This window comes from Zootoca vivipara, chromosome Z, assembly GCF_963506605.1.
Source record: "Zootoca vivipara chromosome Z, rZooViv1.1, whole genome shotgun sequence".
Classification (NCBI taxonomy): Eukaryota; Metazoa; Chordata; class Lepidosauria; order Squamata; family Lacertidae; genus Zootoca; species Zootoca vivipara.
The window spans coordinates 14,376,905-14,395,628 of NC_083294.1; the positions used below are offsets into that span (position 1 = coordinate 14,376,905).

Consider the following 18,724-nt stretch of genomic DNA (forward strand, 5'->3'; position numbering starts at 1 on the left):
GTGGTCATATCAACCACAGATAAAATATACACACTAATACAATATTAAAAATAACTTAAACCAAAATATATATTTGCATCAAAATATAATAGTAATAGTAATAATAAAACATCATCAAAAGGTTAAAAAAGATTACAATATGAAAGGTAAAAGGAACCAATACATTAAAATCATCAAATTAAAATCTCTAAATTAAATCATCCAATTAAAACTTATCATTATTTATTAATCACCTTCCAAACCACCATATCAAGGCGGTTTACTTTAAGATAAGAAAAAAGTTAACAACTCACAAATGATGAACACTTTTTTAAAAAAAGACTAAAACCCTAAGAAGTGGGCATGCATGGTAAAAGACCCCTTTGTCCAGCTGTCAGAACAAAAATGTTTCCGGGAAGTGCAGATAGTGGGCTCCTGTCGTTCTGTCTGCAGAAATGCAGAACAGGAGCAGCCACACTAAAGGCCATGCTCAGAGTTACTGCAGACACATCTTCCAAGAGCTTTGGAACTTGCAGACCACAATAATATATGAGGTGCATAAGGGATAAGCAGTCTCTCAAGTTATTCCTAAAAGCTTTCCTACATATTTGTATTTTTATCATACAGACAATTAATATACTGACTTAGCAGTATATAAATATATTTATCAGTAAATAAAATAAATAAATATTCTTTTGTAAAAAAAAAATTGCATGCTGCAATTTAATAAAAGCAACAGCAACATCAGGGAGGTTTCTAGCAACTGAAATATAATAAAAATCTAACCACAAATTAAAACAGATTGCCAGCTAACTATTAAAGGAAAATGTTTTCCTGTAATTATCTGCATAAGGAAAGTTTTCAGTGAACGTTTGAAGGTTAATATAGAAGGCGCCTGCTTGAATCTCTCTGTTGGAAGAGCATTCCACAGGAGTGAGCCAATAATACCGAAGGCTCTGTTTCATATTGATGTCAGATGTGCTGCTCTGCAAATTCACTGGAAACTACCTTATGCTGAGTTGGATCATTGGATCAATCCAGCTCAGGTTTGTCTACACTGACTGGCAGCAGCTCTTCTGGCATTTCAGTCAGAGAATATTCCCAGCTCTACCTGGAGATGCTGGGGACTGAACCTGGAGCCTTCTGCATGCAAAGAAGATGCTCGACCAGTGAGCTAAAGTCCTTTCCTCTTAGAAGTATGTAAGGTTCCAGTTATCATAATTTTGAAAAAATAGGAAGCTGCCTTTTTCCAAGTCAGAGCATAGGTTCATCTAGCTCAATACTATCCACACTTGCCAGGGTTTCAGGGAGGGAACAATCCCAACCCTATGTGAAGACACCAGGGATTGAACCTGGGACCTTTCACAGATGCAAACAGATGCTCCACCCCTGAGCTACAGCCCTTCTAAGGCCCAGGTTTGTTGTTGTTGTTTAGTCGTGTCCAACTCTTTGTGACCCCATGAACCAGAGCACGCCAGACACTCCTGTCTTGCACTGCCTCCCGCAGTGTGGTCAAACTCATGTTCGTAGCTTCGAGAACACTGTCCAACCATCTCATCCTCTGTCGTCCCCTTCTCCTTGTGCCCTCCATCTTTCCCAACATCAGGGTCTTTTCCAGGGAGTCTTCTCATCTCATAAGGTAGCCAAAGTATTGGAGCCTCAGCTTCACGATCTGTCCTTCCAGTGAGCACTCAGGGCCGATTACCAGGTTCATTACCATAAGCAATATATGTTGTTTAGTCGTTTAGTCGTGTCCGACTCTTCGTGACCCCATGGACCATAGCACGCCAGGCACTCCTGTCTTGCACTGCCTCCCGCAGTTTGGTCAAACTCATGTTCGTAGCCTCGAGAACACTGTCCAACCATCTTGTCCTCTGAGCAATATATGAGCCTGGCATATATATCAGAGTTTGCAAACTGGGCAGGCCACAAAGGAGACTGCCCCCAAAAAGTTGTGCCAAGATTTTGAGCCAAGCAGACGACACTGGAGTGCATTTTTTCCATGACCTCCCCCCACGCCACGAGGCTTTTGCAAAAAGTAAATGTAAAAGTTTAGCGAAATGAAGTGTCTCTCCCGTCTAGACCCCCATCAGATCTCACTTCTCAACTGATCACACTTTTTGTCTTGACCCCCATGAGACCTAACAGTGCTGCCCCAATCCTGGACAAGCTGCATCAGAAAAAGCTTTTGAATTTGTAAGAAATCAATCTTTCAGCATGGCAGCACCACAACTTCGGAACACCAGGCAGGTGTCTTCGCTATACTCTTTTCAATGCCTCTTACAAAACATTTTGGTTTAGACAATCCTACCTAGATATGTAGAATGCTGACATGTGTTTTAATCTGATTTTTAGCTTGTAGTTGATTTTCACTATTTTTTGAATATCTCTTTTACCAATAATTTTATTCTTTTATTCTTTTGTAAACTGCTTTGTGGTGGGTTTTTGTTGTTTTTCTTTTTACAATACCAAATTTTGCGAAATGAATAAAAAGAAATAAAAGAAAGCTGCCTTTGAACCAGTCTGGATATTTGACCATCTATCTATCTATCTTTCATGCTACAATGCTCTATGATCCTTTAACTGGAGAGTTCAAGGACACAGCCCAGCCAGGCAAAAACACTGGGGTAAAAGGTAAAAGGTAATGGACCCCTGGGCAGTTAAGTCCAGTCGAAGGCAACTATGGGGTGTGGCGCTCATCTCATGTCAGGCTGAGGGAGCTGGTATTTGTCCAGAGACAGCTTTCCAGGTCATGTGGCCAGCATGACTAAACTGCTACTGGCACATGGAAGACCCTGACAAGTGCCAGAACACTTGGAAATGCTATTTACCTTCCTGCTGCAGCGGTACCTATTTATCTACTTGTACTGGTGTGCTTTTGAACTGTTAGGTTGGCAGAAGCTGCGGCAGAGCAACAGGAGCTCATCTCGTTGCGCAGATTCAAACTGCCAACCTTCCAAACGACAAGCCCAAGAGGCTCAGTGGTTCAGACAATAGCACCACCCGCATCATCACTTGGGGTATAAAACAAGACCAGTGTGGCCTGGGGAGAGTTCTGAGCACTGGACAGAAAGGTCTAGGGGGCTAAAAATATACTGATACAGTTGTAAGAACATAAGAAAAGCCTGCTGGATCAGGCCAATGGATCATCTAGTCCAGCACCCGGATCTCCATGAAGCCAACTAGATGCCCCAACAGGAACCTACAAGCAGGACCTGAGTGCAGCAGCAACTCTACCCACTTGTGATTCCCAGAAACTGATATTCAGAAGAAGTACGGTATTCATACTGCCTCCAACCGGGGGGGGGGGCTAGAAGAGCCCTACAGCAGGATCAGACCAATGGTCCATCAAGTCCAACATCCTGCTCTCACAGTGGCCAACCAAGATGGCCATAGGAAACTCACAAGCAGAATCCAAGCACAAGAGCACTCTCCCCTCCAGTGGTTTCCAGCAACTGGCAATGAGAAGCATTTGTGCCTCCAACCATGGAGGCAGAGAATAACTACAGTGGCTAATAGTCATGCATTGCCCTCTCCTCCGTGAATTTGTCACATCCTCTTTTAGAGCCATCACAGTTGATGGCCATCACTGCCTCCTGTGGGAGTAAGTGCTGCAGTTATTAACCTTGCACTGTGTGAATAAGTACTTTCATTTATCTTTCCTGAATCCTCCAACATTCAGTTTCACTGGATGTCCACGAGTGCCATAGCTGCCAAGTTTTCCCTTTTCTCGCGAGGAAGCCTATTCAGCATAATGGAAAATCCCTTAAAAAAAGGGATAACTTGGCAGCTATGACAAGTGCTAATGTTATAAGAGATGGATACAGTGGCACAGTGTGGTTCTTTCTACACAGACACATACAGAGACACAACACCAAAGCTGTTGATCTAACTGGAAGAGCTTGTGAGATATTAAATTCTGCCAGCAAGCTGAGTAATGAGACAGCAGTCTTGGGAAGCCACAAAAGCCCAGACAGCAGGCGGGAAGGATTGCACTGTCTGTTCTCCCCACTACAACCTCCAACCACCAGGGGACATATGATATATATTTTTTATCAAATGGCTGAAATTGATTGTTTAAGAACTAGGCCTGCCGAGACTCTTGGTGTCTTCTTCTCTTCCCTTCACAATAAAATTAGGATGAAAATTCATAGATTCCTGGTGGTAAGCCAGTGGGTGCTCGCTTTAATGAAATCATCCTGCTGGTATCCATTCCCAACAATTCCAATTAAAACAGTTCCAGGGAAAGAAAAACTATTAACCTGCTTTGCGCAAATCTAAACTGATTATCATAGCGAGTACTGATCATTCATTGGCACTGACAGTGCTGCCAGACTAAACAGAGTGCCTTGTCGCAATGCTGGGACAGGCTACAAGTGGGAGAACGCCTTGTCACAAATGCTGCACTGCCTTACGTCAGCAGGAAGATCTAAATCTCTCCCCACAGAGATGTACTGGGCACCTTCACTGCTTAGTTTGTGTCCTGTGCTGAAGACATACATCTTTACCCTGGTTCTTGTGACTGTAGTTTGTCTTAAAATGTTTTCAGTACAGTGGTACTTTGGTTTACAACCACAATCTGTTATGGAGGTGCGTTTGTAAACCAAAACAGACTGTAACCCAAGGCGCGCTTTCGCCAATGGGGCCTCCCCCCCAAAAATTGTTTGTAATCCCCAAAAAATGGGTTGTGATCGGGGGAAAAGGTTGCAAACCGGGACATGCACTTCCGGGTTTGGCATGTTTGTAATCCAAAACATATGAAAACCAAGGTACCACTGTATTGTATTTTTAAATTGCTATAACCTGCCCTTGAACCTTATTGTGAAGGGCAGGTAAAAAAATAAATTTTAATTATTACAATTAATAAAAATAATAAAAACAACAATAAAACAACAAGTGCTCGTTTCTTATTCTGACATCCTCAGAGGGTTTCAACTGAATAATAATAGTAATAATAATAATAATAATAGTAATAATAATAATAATAATAATAATAATAAATGCTATATATTATTACAACATATTCAAAAAGTAGTAGTAGTAGTAGTAGTTGTATCCCACTTTTTCCTTTGATGGGACTCAAGGTAGCTTATAGTTAAAAGCAAGAACTGTAAAAACATAGAACAATAATAAAAACCAAACATTGATAAGGAAATGAAAACCCAAAGGTCATCTCGTCCAACCCCCTGCAATGCAGAAATCACAACTAGGCTCCCTGACAGATAGCCAACCTCTGTTTAAAAACCTCAAGCGAAGGAGAATCCACCCCCTTCCAAGGGAATCCACTCCATTGTTTAACACTTTTTACTGTCATAAAGGTCTTCCTAAAGTTTAGTCGGAATCTACTTTCTTGTCATTTGAATCCATTGGTTCGGGTCCTGCTGCCTGGGGCAGCAAAAAACAAGCTTGCTCCATCTTCCATGGGACAGCCTTTCATATTTTTGAATGTGGCTCTCGTATCACCTCTCAGTCTTCTCCTCTACAGGCTAAACATACCCAATGTTTAGTCAGAATCTCCTTTCTTGTCATTTGTTGTTGCTGTTATTCAAATTTTTGGGGGTCATCTTCACAGGTTTTCAATCTTCCACTGATCCATCTGGAAACCAGCAGTACTTGGCTCTGCTACCCTCACCCAACAAAGCCATACCAAACACATGGACACACAATTTTTTTTGGGGGGGGGGTTGGTAAGTGATGGAGAAACAAACCGGTGAATGAATGATGAACGGAAAGTCATGTGAACAAGCTGCAAGCAAACCAGGATGAATGCTTGCTCTCATATAACCCCGTCCCATAGATGAATCAGAACAAATGCTCAAGAAAGACCAGTAGTGGGCTAAACACCATGCATGCTTATAGCTACAAAAAATAAAATAAAAAATTGATGTAAAATAAATAAATAAGATATGCCTGGAAGGCCAACCAGGGTCTGCTCTCACCTTCCCGTCAGATGCAGTGTTGATCCGGTAGTGGTAAACCCTTCCCTCGTATCTCAGTGATATGGACCGCTGGCCTGGACTGCTCTCACTCTCCCGCACCAGGAAGCTACCGTTGATCCCACTGCTCAACAGGTACTCTGCCGCATTCCGCGACACTGGCCCATGGTACCACGAGTGCTTCTCTAAGCTGTTCACAGGGGTGATGTAGTTGCTGGGGACCCAGCCTTGCCCGTTCTTTGTCTGGGCCTCACACCACTCCCCATTGTGGTTATAGCCCAAGACGCGGAGCTTTTCACCTTTCCATTAAAACAATTAAAACAAAAAGAACGAATATTGGTCATTGACCAAGAGATGGATCAATGGATTAAATAAAAACAGCACATACAGTGTTTCTTTTTACATGGACGGGGAACCATCTGAGGCAGCATGTGGTAATAAAACCCAACAGGCAAATATGCAACATATAAAGCATCAGAGGGGGAAATAATCTGAAGCTGCTTAATTTTTGATCTGGAAACAATTTTTACGAAGCCAGAAGTCACAATTGCAGAAAGCTTTATCACATGGTTGCTAACATAGGTCATCAGGTAGATCAGGGGTAGGGAACCTCTAGTCCACATCTTGCAGGAGGCCTTTGAATTTGGTCTACAAGGGCATTTGGGGCAAAACATGCCCACTTGTCAGTCACCCTACATCATACAATACCAGCTGTAGAGATCTGTTATCTCCGATCTAAGTACCAAGATCCAAGAGGCAGATTGCTCTTTGATGGTAAAAAGCAGCAGCAAAGATTTAGCACTGTGATCCCAAAATGCTAAGATTGGAGATAAGCCTCTGCCTGTTGACTCTTAAAGAGCAAGCAAAAGTTCATCTCTGATTTTAGCGCTGTGTGACTACAGCACTGAGATCAGAGGCAAGCCTCTGTCTGCTCCTGCAACTTGAACTTTGAACCACCTGGAGTCATCTTAAACCAGGCGATTACCGGATAGGTGTCCTCATCCACCTGCCAAAAATGGCCCGTGGAGGGTGGGCCAGTCTTCAGGCTGAAAAATCTTTCCTAACCCTGGTGCGGAACCAGCATGGACATGGTCAACTTCACTGTTCCAGGTGTGCCCACTGGAAGAATCCCAATGAAAAAAAGGCACTCACAATTTGCAGAGAGGGTTCCCACATTGCCAACTGTGTGAAACTGATCTGATATGGGGAATGGGGCCTGGAAATTGGTTTTAAAACTTTTGCATGAAGAAAAGTGATGAGGAGGCACTATGGTGCCATTCCCAAGGCAGCTTCAAACACCACACATCTTCATCACAGAGCAAGGAGACCAAACTTGATCTCAAGGCCCATACTGAGAGAAGATGTTCCTTCAAAGACACCAGATACGCTTTGTCGAGTTTAGCACTAGCACCAAGAACCTGGACTTCAGCTCAGCATCAAATTGGAAGTTCATATAGATGGAATGAACAAAGGAGGGAGTTAGAGTTGCCAGACTCAATAGAGGACAGGACTTCTGTGCCTTTAATTGCCCTGCTCTCTTTTGAGTCTGGAAACCTTAATTTCCAAGCAAAGGGTCTGCTGGTTTCTCTTTAAGGATTCCAGACTCAAGAGAGAGCAGGGCAATTAAAGGCACAGAAGTCCCGTCCTCTATTGAGTCTGGCAATCCTAGAGGGAGTCCTTCAGCCGGCTGCTGCAGAGATAGAAGGCAGGCTGAAATACCAATCTCATTGAGCTCCTCTTTTCTTTGAACTATCTGTATTTTGCATGATTATGTATTATAAAAGCTACTGTTTAACTTTGGGATTTGGTGCCTGAGTTTGCTTGTTCCCTATGCCCTCCCCATAGTTTGTCCCTTCAGGCCATGCACTGTTTTCGGACGAGCACTGTTCTGAATGAAAATAATGACACTCTGGACGCAAGTTTGGTCTCATACAAACTTTGTAGTCTGATCCTGACATACATCTCTTACCTTTAGTTATGCTGAGAGTGTTGTCCCCACTTGCTACAAAATCATACAGGGCCACGAAAAGGTTGGGGTCATTTTCTCCGGGACCTGAAAGCAGATTCTCCTTGGAGTTCCAGCGGACAGCTTCACTTAGGCCCTGGGGCTCAAATTCAGAGGCTACTGGCCTCTGAAGCGCTTCTGGAAAAGTGAATGAAAAGGGGAGGGGAAGAAAAAGGTCAATTTTCAGATCAGAATCTGGTCGTCCCCCCCTTTTTTTTTCTTAATCACAGTTTTGCTGTGAATGTGCTTAGTGCAGGTGTGGAGCGCCTGGTGTGTCAGAAGGAGAGGTATAGTGTGAAGGTTGCTGGGGGTGCCGATGCACCGGCATGGTTTCGGACGGGGGGGGGGAGGATTCTTGACGCCCTGCCTATGGTTAGCTGTTGTGTCCTTCTCAGGAACCCTCGAGCAGAAGGGCGCCTGAGGAGGAGGCAACACCTCAGGTGTCCTGCAAGCCCAGCGCCGCTGCAAAAGCAGCGTGGGGATAATGCTTGCCTGTTGCCTCCTCCTCAGTTGCCCTCCTGTTGCAGCCTGGAGGGCGTCTGAGAAGGCTCCAGGAGCTCATGCATCCTGCAAGACCAGCATCATTTTTGCAATTCTCGCAAAGTGATGCTGGGCTTACCAGGGCGCTGGGAGGGGCAGCCAGGCAGGCTGTGCAGTGCAGTCCCAAAGCATTGGAGAGGCAGCGCTGCCCCTCTCTGAGGTTGGAACCCAAGGCTGCAAGGGTGCCCTTGCAGGTTCCACACTGCCTTAAAAGCAGCGCAGGGCCGGCGCACAGAGCTGCTGCGTCCCTCCAGCTAAGAAGGTTGCAGATGCTCCGCCCCCTGGCAACCCCCGCCCTATTGCCCAGAGTATACCCACCCTGGGCGCTGGTGGGGCACGCTCCACCACTGGTCAGGAGAGTATGGCAAGTGTGGTGGGAATATTCAAGGACAATCAAATAAACATTTTAACATTCCAGTGTAGAATAGTATAGTATAATGTCAAAAAAATATTCTTTATTAGTAGAATATGGATATCTTTTCAAAATGAGAGTAAGAGCATCAAGTGATACTCAGGACAATCCTAGTTGTGATCCAGAATCGTCACTTGAACAGAGTGCTGGAGAAGACTTGTTTATAATTATATTGTGAGAATGATTCATGTTCTTATGTAGCTGCATTGATTTATACTTTCTGGATGTCCCATGATCATATTATAAAGTACTTGTGTTCTATGTTATAATAAAACAAGCACTGCCAGGAGTTGTTTCTTTTTGTTTTCCAATGTATTTCTTATCAATATAAAATTTGGTGAGGCATGAGCAAACTTTTATTCTGAAAGTGTGGCCCAGAGAAAAAAGTTAGAGAACCACTGTTAAAGGACATTTGTTTAGTATTTTGGTTGATTTATATTATTAATATAAATATAAATAAATAAATACATAAACAATGTTGTTTTATTATTTTATGTAAATATATTGCAAGCATTATTCATTTTTTATTTTTTGCATTTAATAATAATAACTTTATTGTCAATGTACCACCTGTGTACAATGAAATTAACCAAGCCTCCCTCCCCCCCCCAACACTCGATCTCATTGCACTCTGTGTGCTATCTCACTTTTTCCTCCAAGGAGCTCAAAGTGGAGTACATGGCTCTCTCTAGCCTCATTAAATCCCCACAACCACCCAGTGAAGTATGTTAGGCCAAGAGACAAGTGACTGGAATGTACATCTGAATATAAATTACAATAAAAACCATGAACAGAATTTAAAATTATGTGTTGTATCCAATGCTTGCCCTATTCAAAGTAGACCCATTAATTTCAATGGGTCTGCTCTGAAGGTAAAGGTAAAGGGACCCCTGACCGTTAAGTCCAGTCGCGGACGACTCTGGGGTTGTGGCGCTCATCTTGCTTTACTGGCCAATGGAGCCAACGTTTGTCCCCAATTTTTCTGGGTCATGTGGCCAGCATGACCAAGGCGCTTCTGGAGAAAACAGAGCAGCACACGGAAATGCCATTTAACTTCCTGCCAGAGCGGTACCTATTTATCTACTTGCATTTTGACGTGCTTTCAAACTGCTAGGTTGGCACGAGCTGGGACCGAGCAACAGGAGCTCACCCCGCCGTGGGGATTCGAACCGCCGACCGTCAGATTGGCAAGCCCTAGGCTCAGTGATTTAGACCACAGCACCACCCGCCACCTGCTCTGAAAGGCATATTCTATATCTATCTGCACACAAACACACCAGCTTTGGTTGCAGAGCTCCCCTCAAAAGCTGCCTTATTCACAAAGGCAAAATACCTAGAAAAGAAGAAAAGTCTGATGGGCTATGAAACAAGATGGGCTGTAAAACAATTAAGTTTTTAAACATGCTACGGGGATTCAGCCTTCCCCCCACCCCACTCAACTGTCCCTTTTTTGTGCACACATTTTACCCATTTTATCATCCCCGCAGCGCTTTAATTACGACAATTATGAGAGAAACCAAAGAGCCACTTGGAGAAAATTAAGCTGATTAATCATTTTACCCCGAAGAATGCTTTGATCTTGTCAAGCCCATTAAAAAGCTCCCTTTAACAAGCAAAGAGGTGCCATACATATTGTGTGTGTGTGTGTGTGTGTGCGTGCGTGTGTGCGTGTGCGTGACATCATCAGTTGGGTAAACACCTGAAATAAACAGACAGCAAACAGCTGGAGATGGTGGAAAGATGACATCAGTGAGGAGCAGTGCAGAGAGAAAAGGCTGCCCCCTCACCCCCTGCTGCTGCTCCATCCTCCCTGTGCAAAGGCTTTACTGTAAACTGCACACAGTGGGATGTCATGTAACCTCGGCCAGTGAGAAAAAATGCCTCCCAATGGGGACTGATTCAACAGGAAGGCCGGAAATCCAGCACTGTCTTCCCCTCCAATTACACCATGACCAAGGACAAGTGGTGAAGGGCTCATGCCAGGTCTTGAATCAAGATCCTGGAGAGAGGCCACACTGTGCACAGCATGAGAACTCCCCTCGCTCCCCCCTCCCCTCATGTTTATGTTAAAAATTTGACCCCCCTCCCTTCTCTCTGCACCAAATTACTTGCTCTCTTTTGAGATGAGGAGACACAACAGGCCAGACTTCAGGAGAACAGTGAAAACACAACTTGGAAATCAAGAAAAATGATTTACTTTCAAGTGATCTTCATAAGGACAAAGGAACAGCCTCCTTGCTGGATCAGGCCAAACGGGGCCCATCTGGTCCAGCAGGCTGTTCTCACATTGGTCAACTAGATGCCTAAGGGAAGCTTGCAAGCAACAGCAACCCCCTACCTGGTTGCGGATCCCAGCAGCTGACATTCAGAGGCATACTGCCTCCGATAATGGAGGGGGAATGTAAGAATATCCCTCCTGGATCAGGTCAAAGGCCCATCTAGTCCAGCATCCTATTCTAATAGTGGCCAACTAGATGCCTTGAACAGAAACCTGAAAGCAGGCCATGATGCAAAGTATCACCAGGTAGGCCACACCTCTTGTTCATAGTGCTCGTTGGCCATTGATATTGAAACCTATTAGGCCTGAGTGACCACACAATCACGGCTCACAGGTGGAAAAATGTACAACTTCCAAGAATATCTGAATCCTTAACAACAGGACCTATTGGCAGCCAAATTTAGGGAGGGGTGTAAATTCAGTGACAGGGCACTTGTTTTGCATGCAGAAGGTCTCTCTCTCTCTCTCTCTCTCTCTCACACACACACACACACACACACACAAAAATACATTTTGTTTTGCTTTTCCTGAACATAGAATCCGAAGAACTTCACATGTATTGAAAGCTTGCACTCCCAGCAGTATGAATTTCAGTGGCAGAGAAGATCTATCTCCTGCTTTGTTATTTGAGAACAAAGCCTGCTTTTGGAGAGACCACCTGCTTCAGCAGACATCCCCCTGATATCGTGACTTGAACCTTCTGCTTTGATTGCTATTTAAACTGTCCCATTGTCCCGATGGGCTTGTTTATTATGTTAATGATGCTCTAATGTAGATTTTTTTGCTATGTACTTTTATTACAGGGAGCTGTACTTTTTACAATAATTTGATTCTTGTTATTTTGATGTTATGTCCATTTCTGAACTACCCGAGTATTTCTTATTGAAAAGAAAGGCAGATTATGTTGATGATGTTGATGATATTGTTGATGATCAAATTTTAATCTACCAACTCTAGCATCCTTCCAGCAAGCATAATCTATCCAGGTTTGTTTGTTTTGTCAACTAAATACAGGAAATCCTAAATACAGAAATCCCCCAAAATTCACATACCGGTAGTTCTCCAGCCAAGCGATATGTACAAATAATTACATAGCAAGGGAAGTGTGTAAAAAAATGAATATGTTAATAAAAACAACACACACACACACACACAAATGCATTGCACTAAGGCAGATTGCTTTGCAAATCAGTACATTTTAGGTGAAACTGCATATTAAAAATGTGCATATTAGAATAAATTCACACTAAAATGCAGATAAATTTTCACGAAGACAGAAGAATTCAAAAACTGATGTGGAAATGTGAACTGAACTTTTGGAAAAAATGAAAAATTGACATATTTGTCCATCCTTATGTGTTCATTTTTTTACGTTGATATCCTACTTTTTTGTCCAAGAAGCTTAAGGTGGTTTACGAAGCTTCCCACAACAACCCTGAGAGGTTGGTTAGGCTGAGTGAATGAGTTGCCAAAGGTCACAACCAGTGAGTTTCATGGCCGAGTGGGGGATTTGAATCCTGGTCTCTCCTGAGTCCCTATCTGACACTTTAATCGTTTCTGCCTGGTTTTGAACTGAGGATCTTTTGTGTGTTAGGCAAACATAACACAATGCTACAGAAACTGTCACTAGTTAAGGTGGTACTCATATTTAAATCAATGCAACATTTCCAGATTTGAGCAATGCCTCTCCATAGCTGCCAACTCTCCCGTTTTCCCCGGGAAACCCCCATTTTTAAAGCCGTTTCCCGCTGTCATCCCAAATGGCAAAATATCCCGTATTCCCCACGGATTTCTTCCGGTGCCGCTCTGCCCATGTCTGGGCACCGGAAATTGGGCAGCGGCGGCACCGGAAGTTGCTTCTACGCATGTCTGGACATGCATAGAAGTGACTTCTGGTGCCGGCGCTGCTGAGCCCGTATTTTTCTAACCTGGACTTGGCCTCTCCCACATGTGGCATAGGGGAGCTGTTGAGGAGGAGGCTCTCGAGCTCGAAGCTCACTAGTCACTGGGTCTGATCAGCCTCGGTCTGCTACTGTTGCTCCAGGGTTCCTTTTCACTTGTGCTCTACAACACACCACTTCCCACCTTACTTCCCACCACCGCCTCCACACTAGGAAAAGCACACGTACATTTTAAAACACCACTTTTCACATTTACTTCCTTCTCACAGAAGCATCTGTTCAAACAGGGAGCCAAACTCTTTACAGAGGCACATTCAAATCTCTGTGTGTGCCTGTTTCTCCTTCTCTTTTCCACTAAATCAGATTTGAATGTGCCTCTCTAAAGTGCCATAGGGAAGTTGTGGTCACCTGGCGGTGAATGCCACCAACATGGATGGCTTTTAAAAAGGACTGGAAAATTCACAGGTGCTGCCACCTGACTGAGAAGTTTTTTTTCTTTTTTTCTTTAGGTGAGGCTGCCATAAAGAACGAGTACTTTGACAAAACAAAACAATAAAGTAGGGTGTAAATTTTTATGAAATAAACAAACAGATAAAACACATTACATTACAAGGAAGGCTTTGCAAAAATGTGTACCATTAGTAAAAAAATATCATACAAATGTGTTTGTTGGAAGGAATTAACACAAAAATGCTGATGAATATTCATGAGAATTCAGCTGCTCCCCTCAAATGCAAATAGCTGCAGAAAGGTAGAGAACTTGGAGCTGGGTGGGGGTGGGGCAGGAGGGGGGAGGAAGGGAGGGATGCAGGGGCGTAGCCAGGATGAAAATCAGGGGGCAAGGGGCGGGGAGCAAGGGGCGGGGCCAAGGGGCGGGGGCGGGGCCACATCGGAGCAGCCCGAAATCGGGCTGCTCCGACTCCCTCCTCCCCCTCCACGATCGGAAGGGACGAGGGGGAGCCAGGATCAGCCCGAAATCGGGCTGCTCCGACTCCCTCCTTCCCCTCCACGATCGGAAGGGACGAGGGGGAGCCAGGATCAGCCCGAAATCGGGCTGCTCCGACTCCCTCCTCCCCCTCCGCGATAGGAAGGGACGAGGGGGAGCCAGGATCAGCCCGAAATCGGGCTGCTCCGACTCCCTCCTCCCCCTCCACGATCGGAAGGGGCGAGGGGGAGCCAGGATCAGCCCGAAATCGGGCTGCTCCGACTCCCTCCTCCCCCTCCGCGATAGGAAGGGACGAGGGGGAGCCAGGATCAGCCCGAAATGTTAATGATGCTCTAATGTAGATTTTTTTGCTATGTACTTTTATTACAGGGAGCTGTACTTTTTACAATAATTTGATTCTTGTTATTTTGATGTTATGTCCATTTCTGAACTACCCGAGTATTTCTTATTGAAAAGAAAGGCAGATTATGTTGATGATGTTGATGATATTGTTGATGATCAAATTTTAATCTACCAACTCTAGCATCCTTCCAGCAAGCATAATCTATCCAGGTTTGTTTGTTTTGTCAACTAAATACAGGAAATCCTAAATACAGAAATCCCCCAAAATTCACATACCGGTAGTTCTCCAGCCAAGCGATATGTACAAATAATTACATAGCAAGGGAAGTGTGTAAAAAAATGAATATGTTAATAAAAACAACACACACACACACACACAAATGCATTGCACTAAGGCAGATTGCTTTGCAAATCAGTACATTTTAGGTGAAACTGCATATTAAAAATGTGCATATTAGAATAAATTCACACTAAAATGCAGATAAATTTTCACGAAGACAGAAGAATTCAAAAACTGATGTGGAAATGTGAACTGAACTTTTGGAAAAAATGAAAAATTGACATATTTGTCCATCCTTATGTGTTCATTTTTTTACGTTGATATCCTACTTTTTTGTCCAAGAAGCTTAAGGTGGTTTACGAAGCTTCCCACAACAACCCTGAGAGGTTGGTTAGGCTGAGTGAATGAGTTGCCAAAGGTCACAACCAGTGAGTTTCATGGCCGAGTGGGGGATTTGAATCCTGGTCTCTCCTGAGTCCCTATCTGACACTTTAATCGTTTCTGCCTGGTTTTGAACTGAGGATCTTTTGTGTGTTAGGCAAACATAACACAATGCTACAGAAACTGTCACTAGTTAAGGTGGTACTCATATTTAAATCAATGCAACATTTCCAGATTTGAGCAATGCCTCTCCATAGCTGCCAACTCTCCCGTTTTCCCCGGGAAACCCCCATTTTTAAAGCCGTTTCCCGCTGTCATCCCAAATGGCAAAATATCCCGTATTCCCCACGGATTTCTTCCGGTGCCGCTCTGCCCATGTCTGGGCACCGGAAATTGGGCAGCGGCGGCACCGGAAGTTGCTTCTACGCATGTCTGGACATGCATAGAAGTGACTTCTGGTGCCGGCGCTGCTGAGCCCGTATTTTTCTAACCTGGACTTGGCCTCTCCCACATGTGGCATAGGGGAGCTGTTGAGGAGGAGGCTCTCGAGCTCGAAGCTCACTAGTCACTGGGTCTGATCAGCCTCGGTCTGCTACTGTTGCTCCAGGGTTCCTTTTCACTTGTGCTCTACAACACACCACTTCCCACCTTACTTCCCACCACCGCCTCCACACTAGGAAAAGCACACGTACATTTTAAAACACCACTTTTCACATTTACTTCCTTCTCACAGAAGCATCTGTTCAAACAGGGAGCCAAACTCTTTACAGAGGCACATTCAAATCTCTGTGTGTGCCTGTTTCTCCTTCTCTTTTCCACTAAATCAGATTTGAATGTGCCTCTCTAAAGTGCCATAGGGAAGTTGTGGTCACCTGGCGGTGAATGCCACCAACATGGATGGCTTTTAAAAAGGACTGGAAAATTCACAGGTGCTGCCACCTGACTGAGAAGTTTTTTTTCTTTTTTTCTTTAGGTGAGGCTGCCATAAAGAACGAGTACTTTGACAAAACAAAACAATAAAGTAGGGTGTAAATTTTTATGAAATAAACAAACAGATAAAACACATTACATTACAAGGAAGGCTTTGCAAAAATGTGTACCATTAGTAAAAAAATATCATACAAATGTGTTTGTTGGAAGGAATTAACACAAAAATGCTGATGAATATTCATGAGAATTCAGCTGCTCCCCTCAAATGCAAATAGCTGCAGAAAGGTAGAGAACTTGGAGCTGGGTGGGGGTGGGGCAGGAGGGGGGAGGAAGGGAGGGATGCAGGGGCGTAGCCAGGATGAAAATCAGGGGGCAAGGGGCGGGGAGCAAGGGGCGGGGCCAAGGGGCGGGGGCGGGGCCACATCGGAGCAGCCCGAAATCGGGCTGCTCCGACTCCCTCCTCCCCCTCCACGATCGGAAGGGACGAGGGGGAGCCAGGATCAGCCCGAAATCGGGCTGCTCCGACTCCCTCCTCCCCCTCCACGATCGGAAGGGACGAGGGGGAGCCAGGATCAGCCCGAAATCGGGCTGCTCCGACTCCCTCCTCCCCCTCCGCGATAGGAAGGGACGAGGGGGAGCCAGGATCAGCCCGAAATCGGGCTGCTCCGACTCCCTCCTCCCCCTCCACGATCGGAAGGGGCGAGGGGGAGCCAGGATCAGCCCGAAATCGGGCTGCTCCGACTCCCTCCTCCCCCTCCACGATAGGAAGGGACGAGGGGGAGCCAGGATCAGCCCGAAATCGGGCTGCTCCGACTCCCTCCTCCCCCTCCGCGATCGGAAGGGACGAGGGGGAGCCAGGATCAGCCCGAAATCGGGCTGCTCCGATCCCCTCCTCCCCCTCTGCAATCGCTGGGGCAGGTGGAGGGAAAGCCCCAGAGCCGCGCAAAGCGGTTGCCTGGCTTTCCCTCCGCCCGCCCCACAGCCAGCTGGCTAGAAGGGACGTCTCCCTTCTCCCTTGCTGGCTGTGGGGCGGAGGGAGGGAAAGCCAGCCAAACGCTTTGCGCGGCTCTGGTGCTTTCCCGCCGCCCGCCCCACAGCCAGCCAGGGAGAAGGGAGACGGCACCGGGCGGGCAGTGGGGCAGGCTGGCCAGTGGCCCTGCTTCTAGGGGGGGCATTTGCCCCCTCCTGCCCCCCCTGCCTACGCCCATGGAGGGATGAGAAACAGACAGAACCAGAACATTAAAAAGATCCTTCAATCCCTATTTGCAGTTGACATATCCACCCACCCACACAAAAGCTCTTGAAGTCAGGAGCTTCCACCCCAGACTAAACTTTGCATTTCCCCTCTCAAACAAACACTAGAAACCTGCAGGGGAAGCCAGCTTCCAAGCTGTCCAACTACAAGGCAGGTCCAACGGAAAGACAACATCCAACATCTATCAACAACAAGTGCCACGTCCAGTGGACTTGCAGACATCACAATCACCTCCCCACAAAAGCATCCTTTAAAGTGAAGCGACAGACTTCCTTCTGCACTGCAGCTACTTCCTTGGCTGCCAATTACAGGCTCACTTCCTCAAACAATGGCACACCATGACAGCTTCCCTCAAGGTTAGGGATGTCGGAACATTCCGACAAAAACAGACACAGGAGGGGAAATTGCCAGCGTTCACTTTATTTCTGCAGCAGAAAGCAACCCAGCGAATACAATTGAGAATTGCTTCTACTTCTACTGCCAATTATACAACAAGCGTAACCGGCTGCTATAATCAATCACTAATTTATAAACATATAATGCAGAATAACTTAAATAACACAACCATAAACGTCATATCACTCGTGATTCATTCCAACGTCAGTTCAATGTATTCAGTTATATGCTATAGTTCATATTGGGTATGAATATTCAGTCGGAATCTTTTTTCTTACAACTTGAATCCATTGGTTCAGGTCCTGCCCTCTGAAGATGCAGAAAACCAGCTTGCTCCATCTTCCATGTGACAGCCCTTTAGGAGTTGGAAGGTGGCTATCATATCACCTCTCAGTCTCCTCTTTTCTAGGCTAAACATACCCAACTCCCTCAACTGTTCCTCATAAGGTTTGATTTGTAGAAATCTGATCATCTTGGTTGCCCTCCTCTGCACAACTTCCAGCTTATAAGTATCCTCATTAAATCATAGTGCCCAGAACTGGACACAGTACTCTAGCTGTGGTCTGACAAAGGCAGAATAAGCGATACTATGACTTCCCTTGATCAGGACACTAGACTAGAATAGCATTAGCTTTTTTCACTGTTGCATCACAATGTTGACTCATGTTCATTTTGTACTTTCAGATTGACTCCCCTCAAATGTCTGCTTTTTCAGTTAACTTTTCCACTACAGCTAATCTTCACTAGACTAGCTTAGCACATTGCAACAAGAACAAATATTGGTGCACTTTTTTGAGGACTTGCACATTTCCTTACGGCGGCAGCATTGGTGGACTGGAGTCTCCACAGTCCCGAAGATGCAGCAAGACTTTTGTAGTAGCTGGGAGGTGAATCCCATGGACAAGAATGTGGCTTTCCTTCCACAGAAATGGGAGGAGGGCAGGGTGGAACTGTCTCCCTGGAGGTGGCCAGGCAGCGAGCAGTATATATTTACTGTGGTTGTAAACAGCTCTGGTATGTATGTATGTGCATGCATGCATGAATAAAATGTGGGCTTCACCAAAGAGCTTTGGCTTCCAGTATCAGGCAGAGGTGGTGCCAAATTTCCTAAATATCACATCACCATCATGCACCTGTGGCATC

The 18,724-nt window shown here is 45.2% G+C and overlaps 1 protein-coding gene across 2 annotated transcripts in view; it reads right to left on the bottom strand.

The window, feature by feature from the left end:
* ABL1 (ABL proto-oncogene 1, non-receptor tyrosine kinase) overlaps positions 1–18,724 on the bottom strand; it is a 117,333-nt gene that overhangs the window by 35,780 nt on the left and 62,829 nt on the right. For both annotated transcript variants that reach the window (XM_060270197.1, XM_035112972.2), the window contains exons 2-3: positions 7,885–8,058; positions 5,919–6,214 (exon numbers count right to left, since the gene is read on the bottom strand). In XM_060270197.1, the coding sequence (XP_060126180.1) occupies positions 5,919–6,214; positions 7,885–8,058 (470 nt within the window). The remainder of the gene's footprint in view (positions 1–5,918; positions 6,215–7,884; positions 8,059–18,724) is intronic.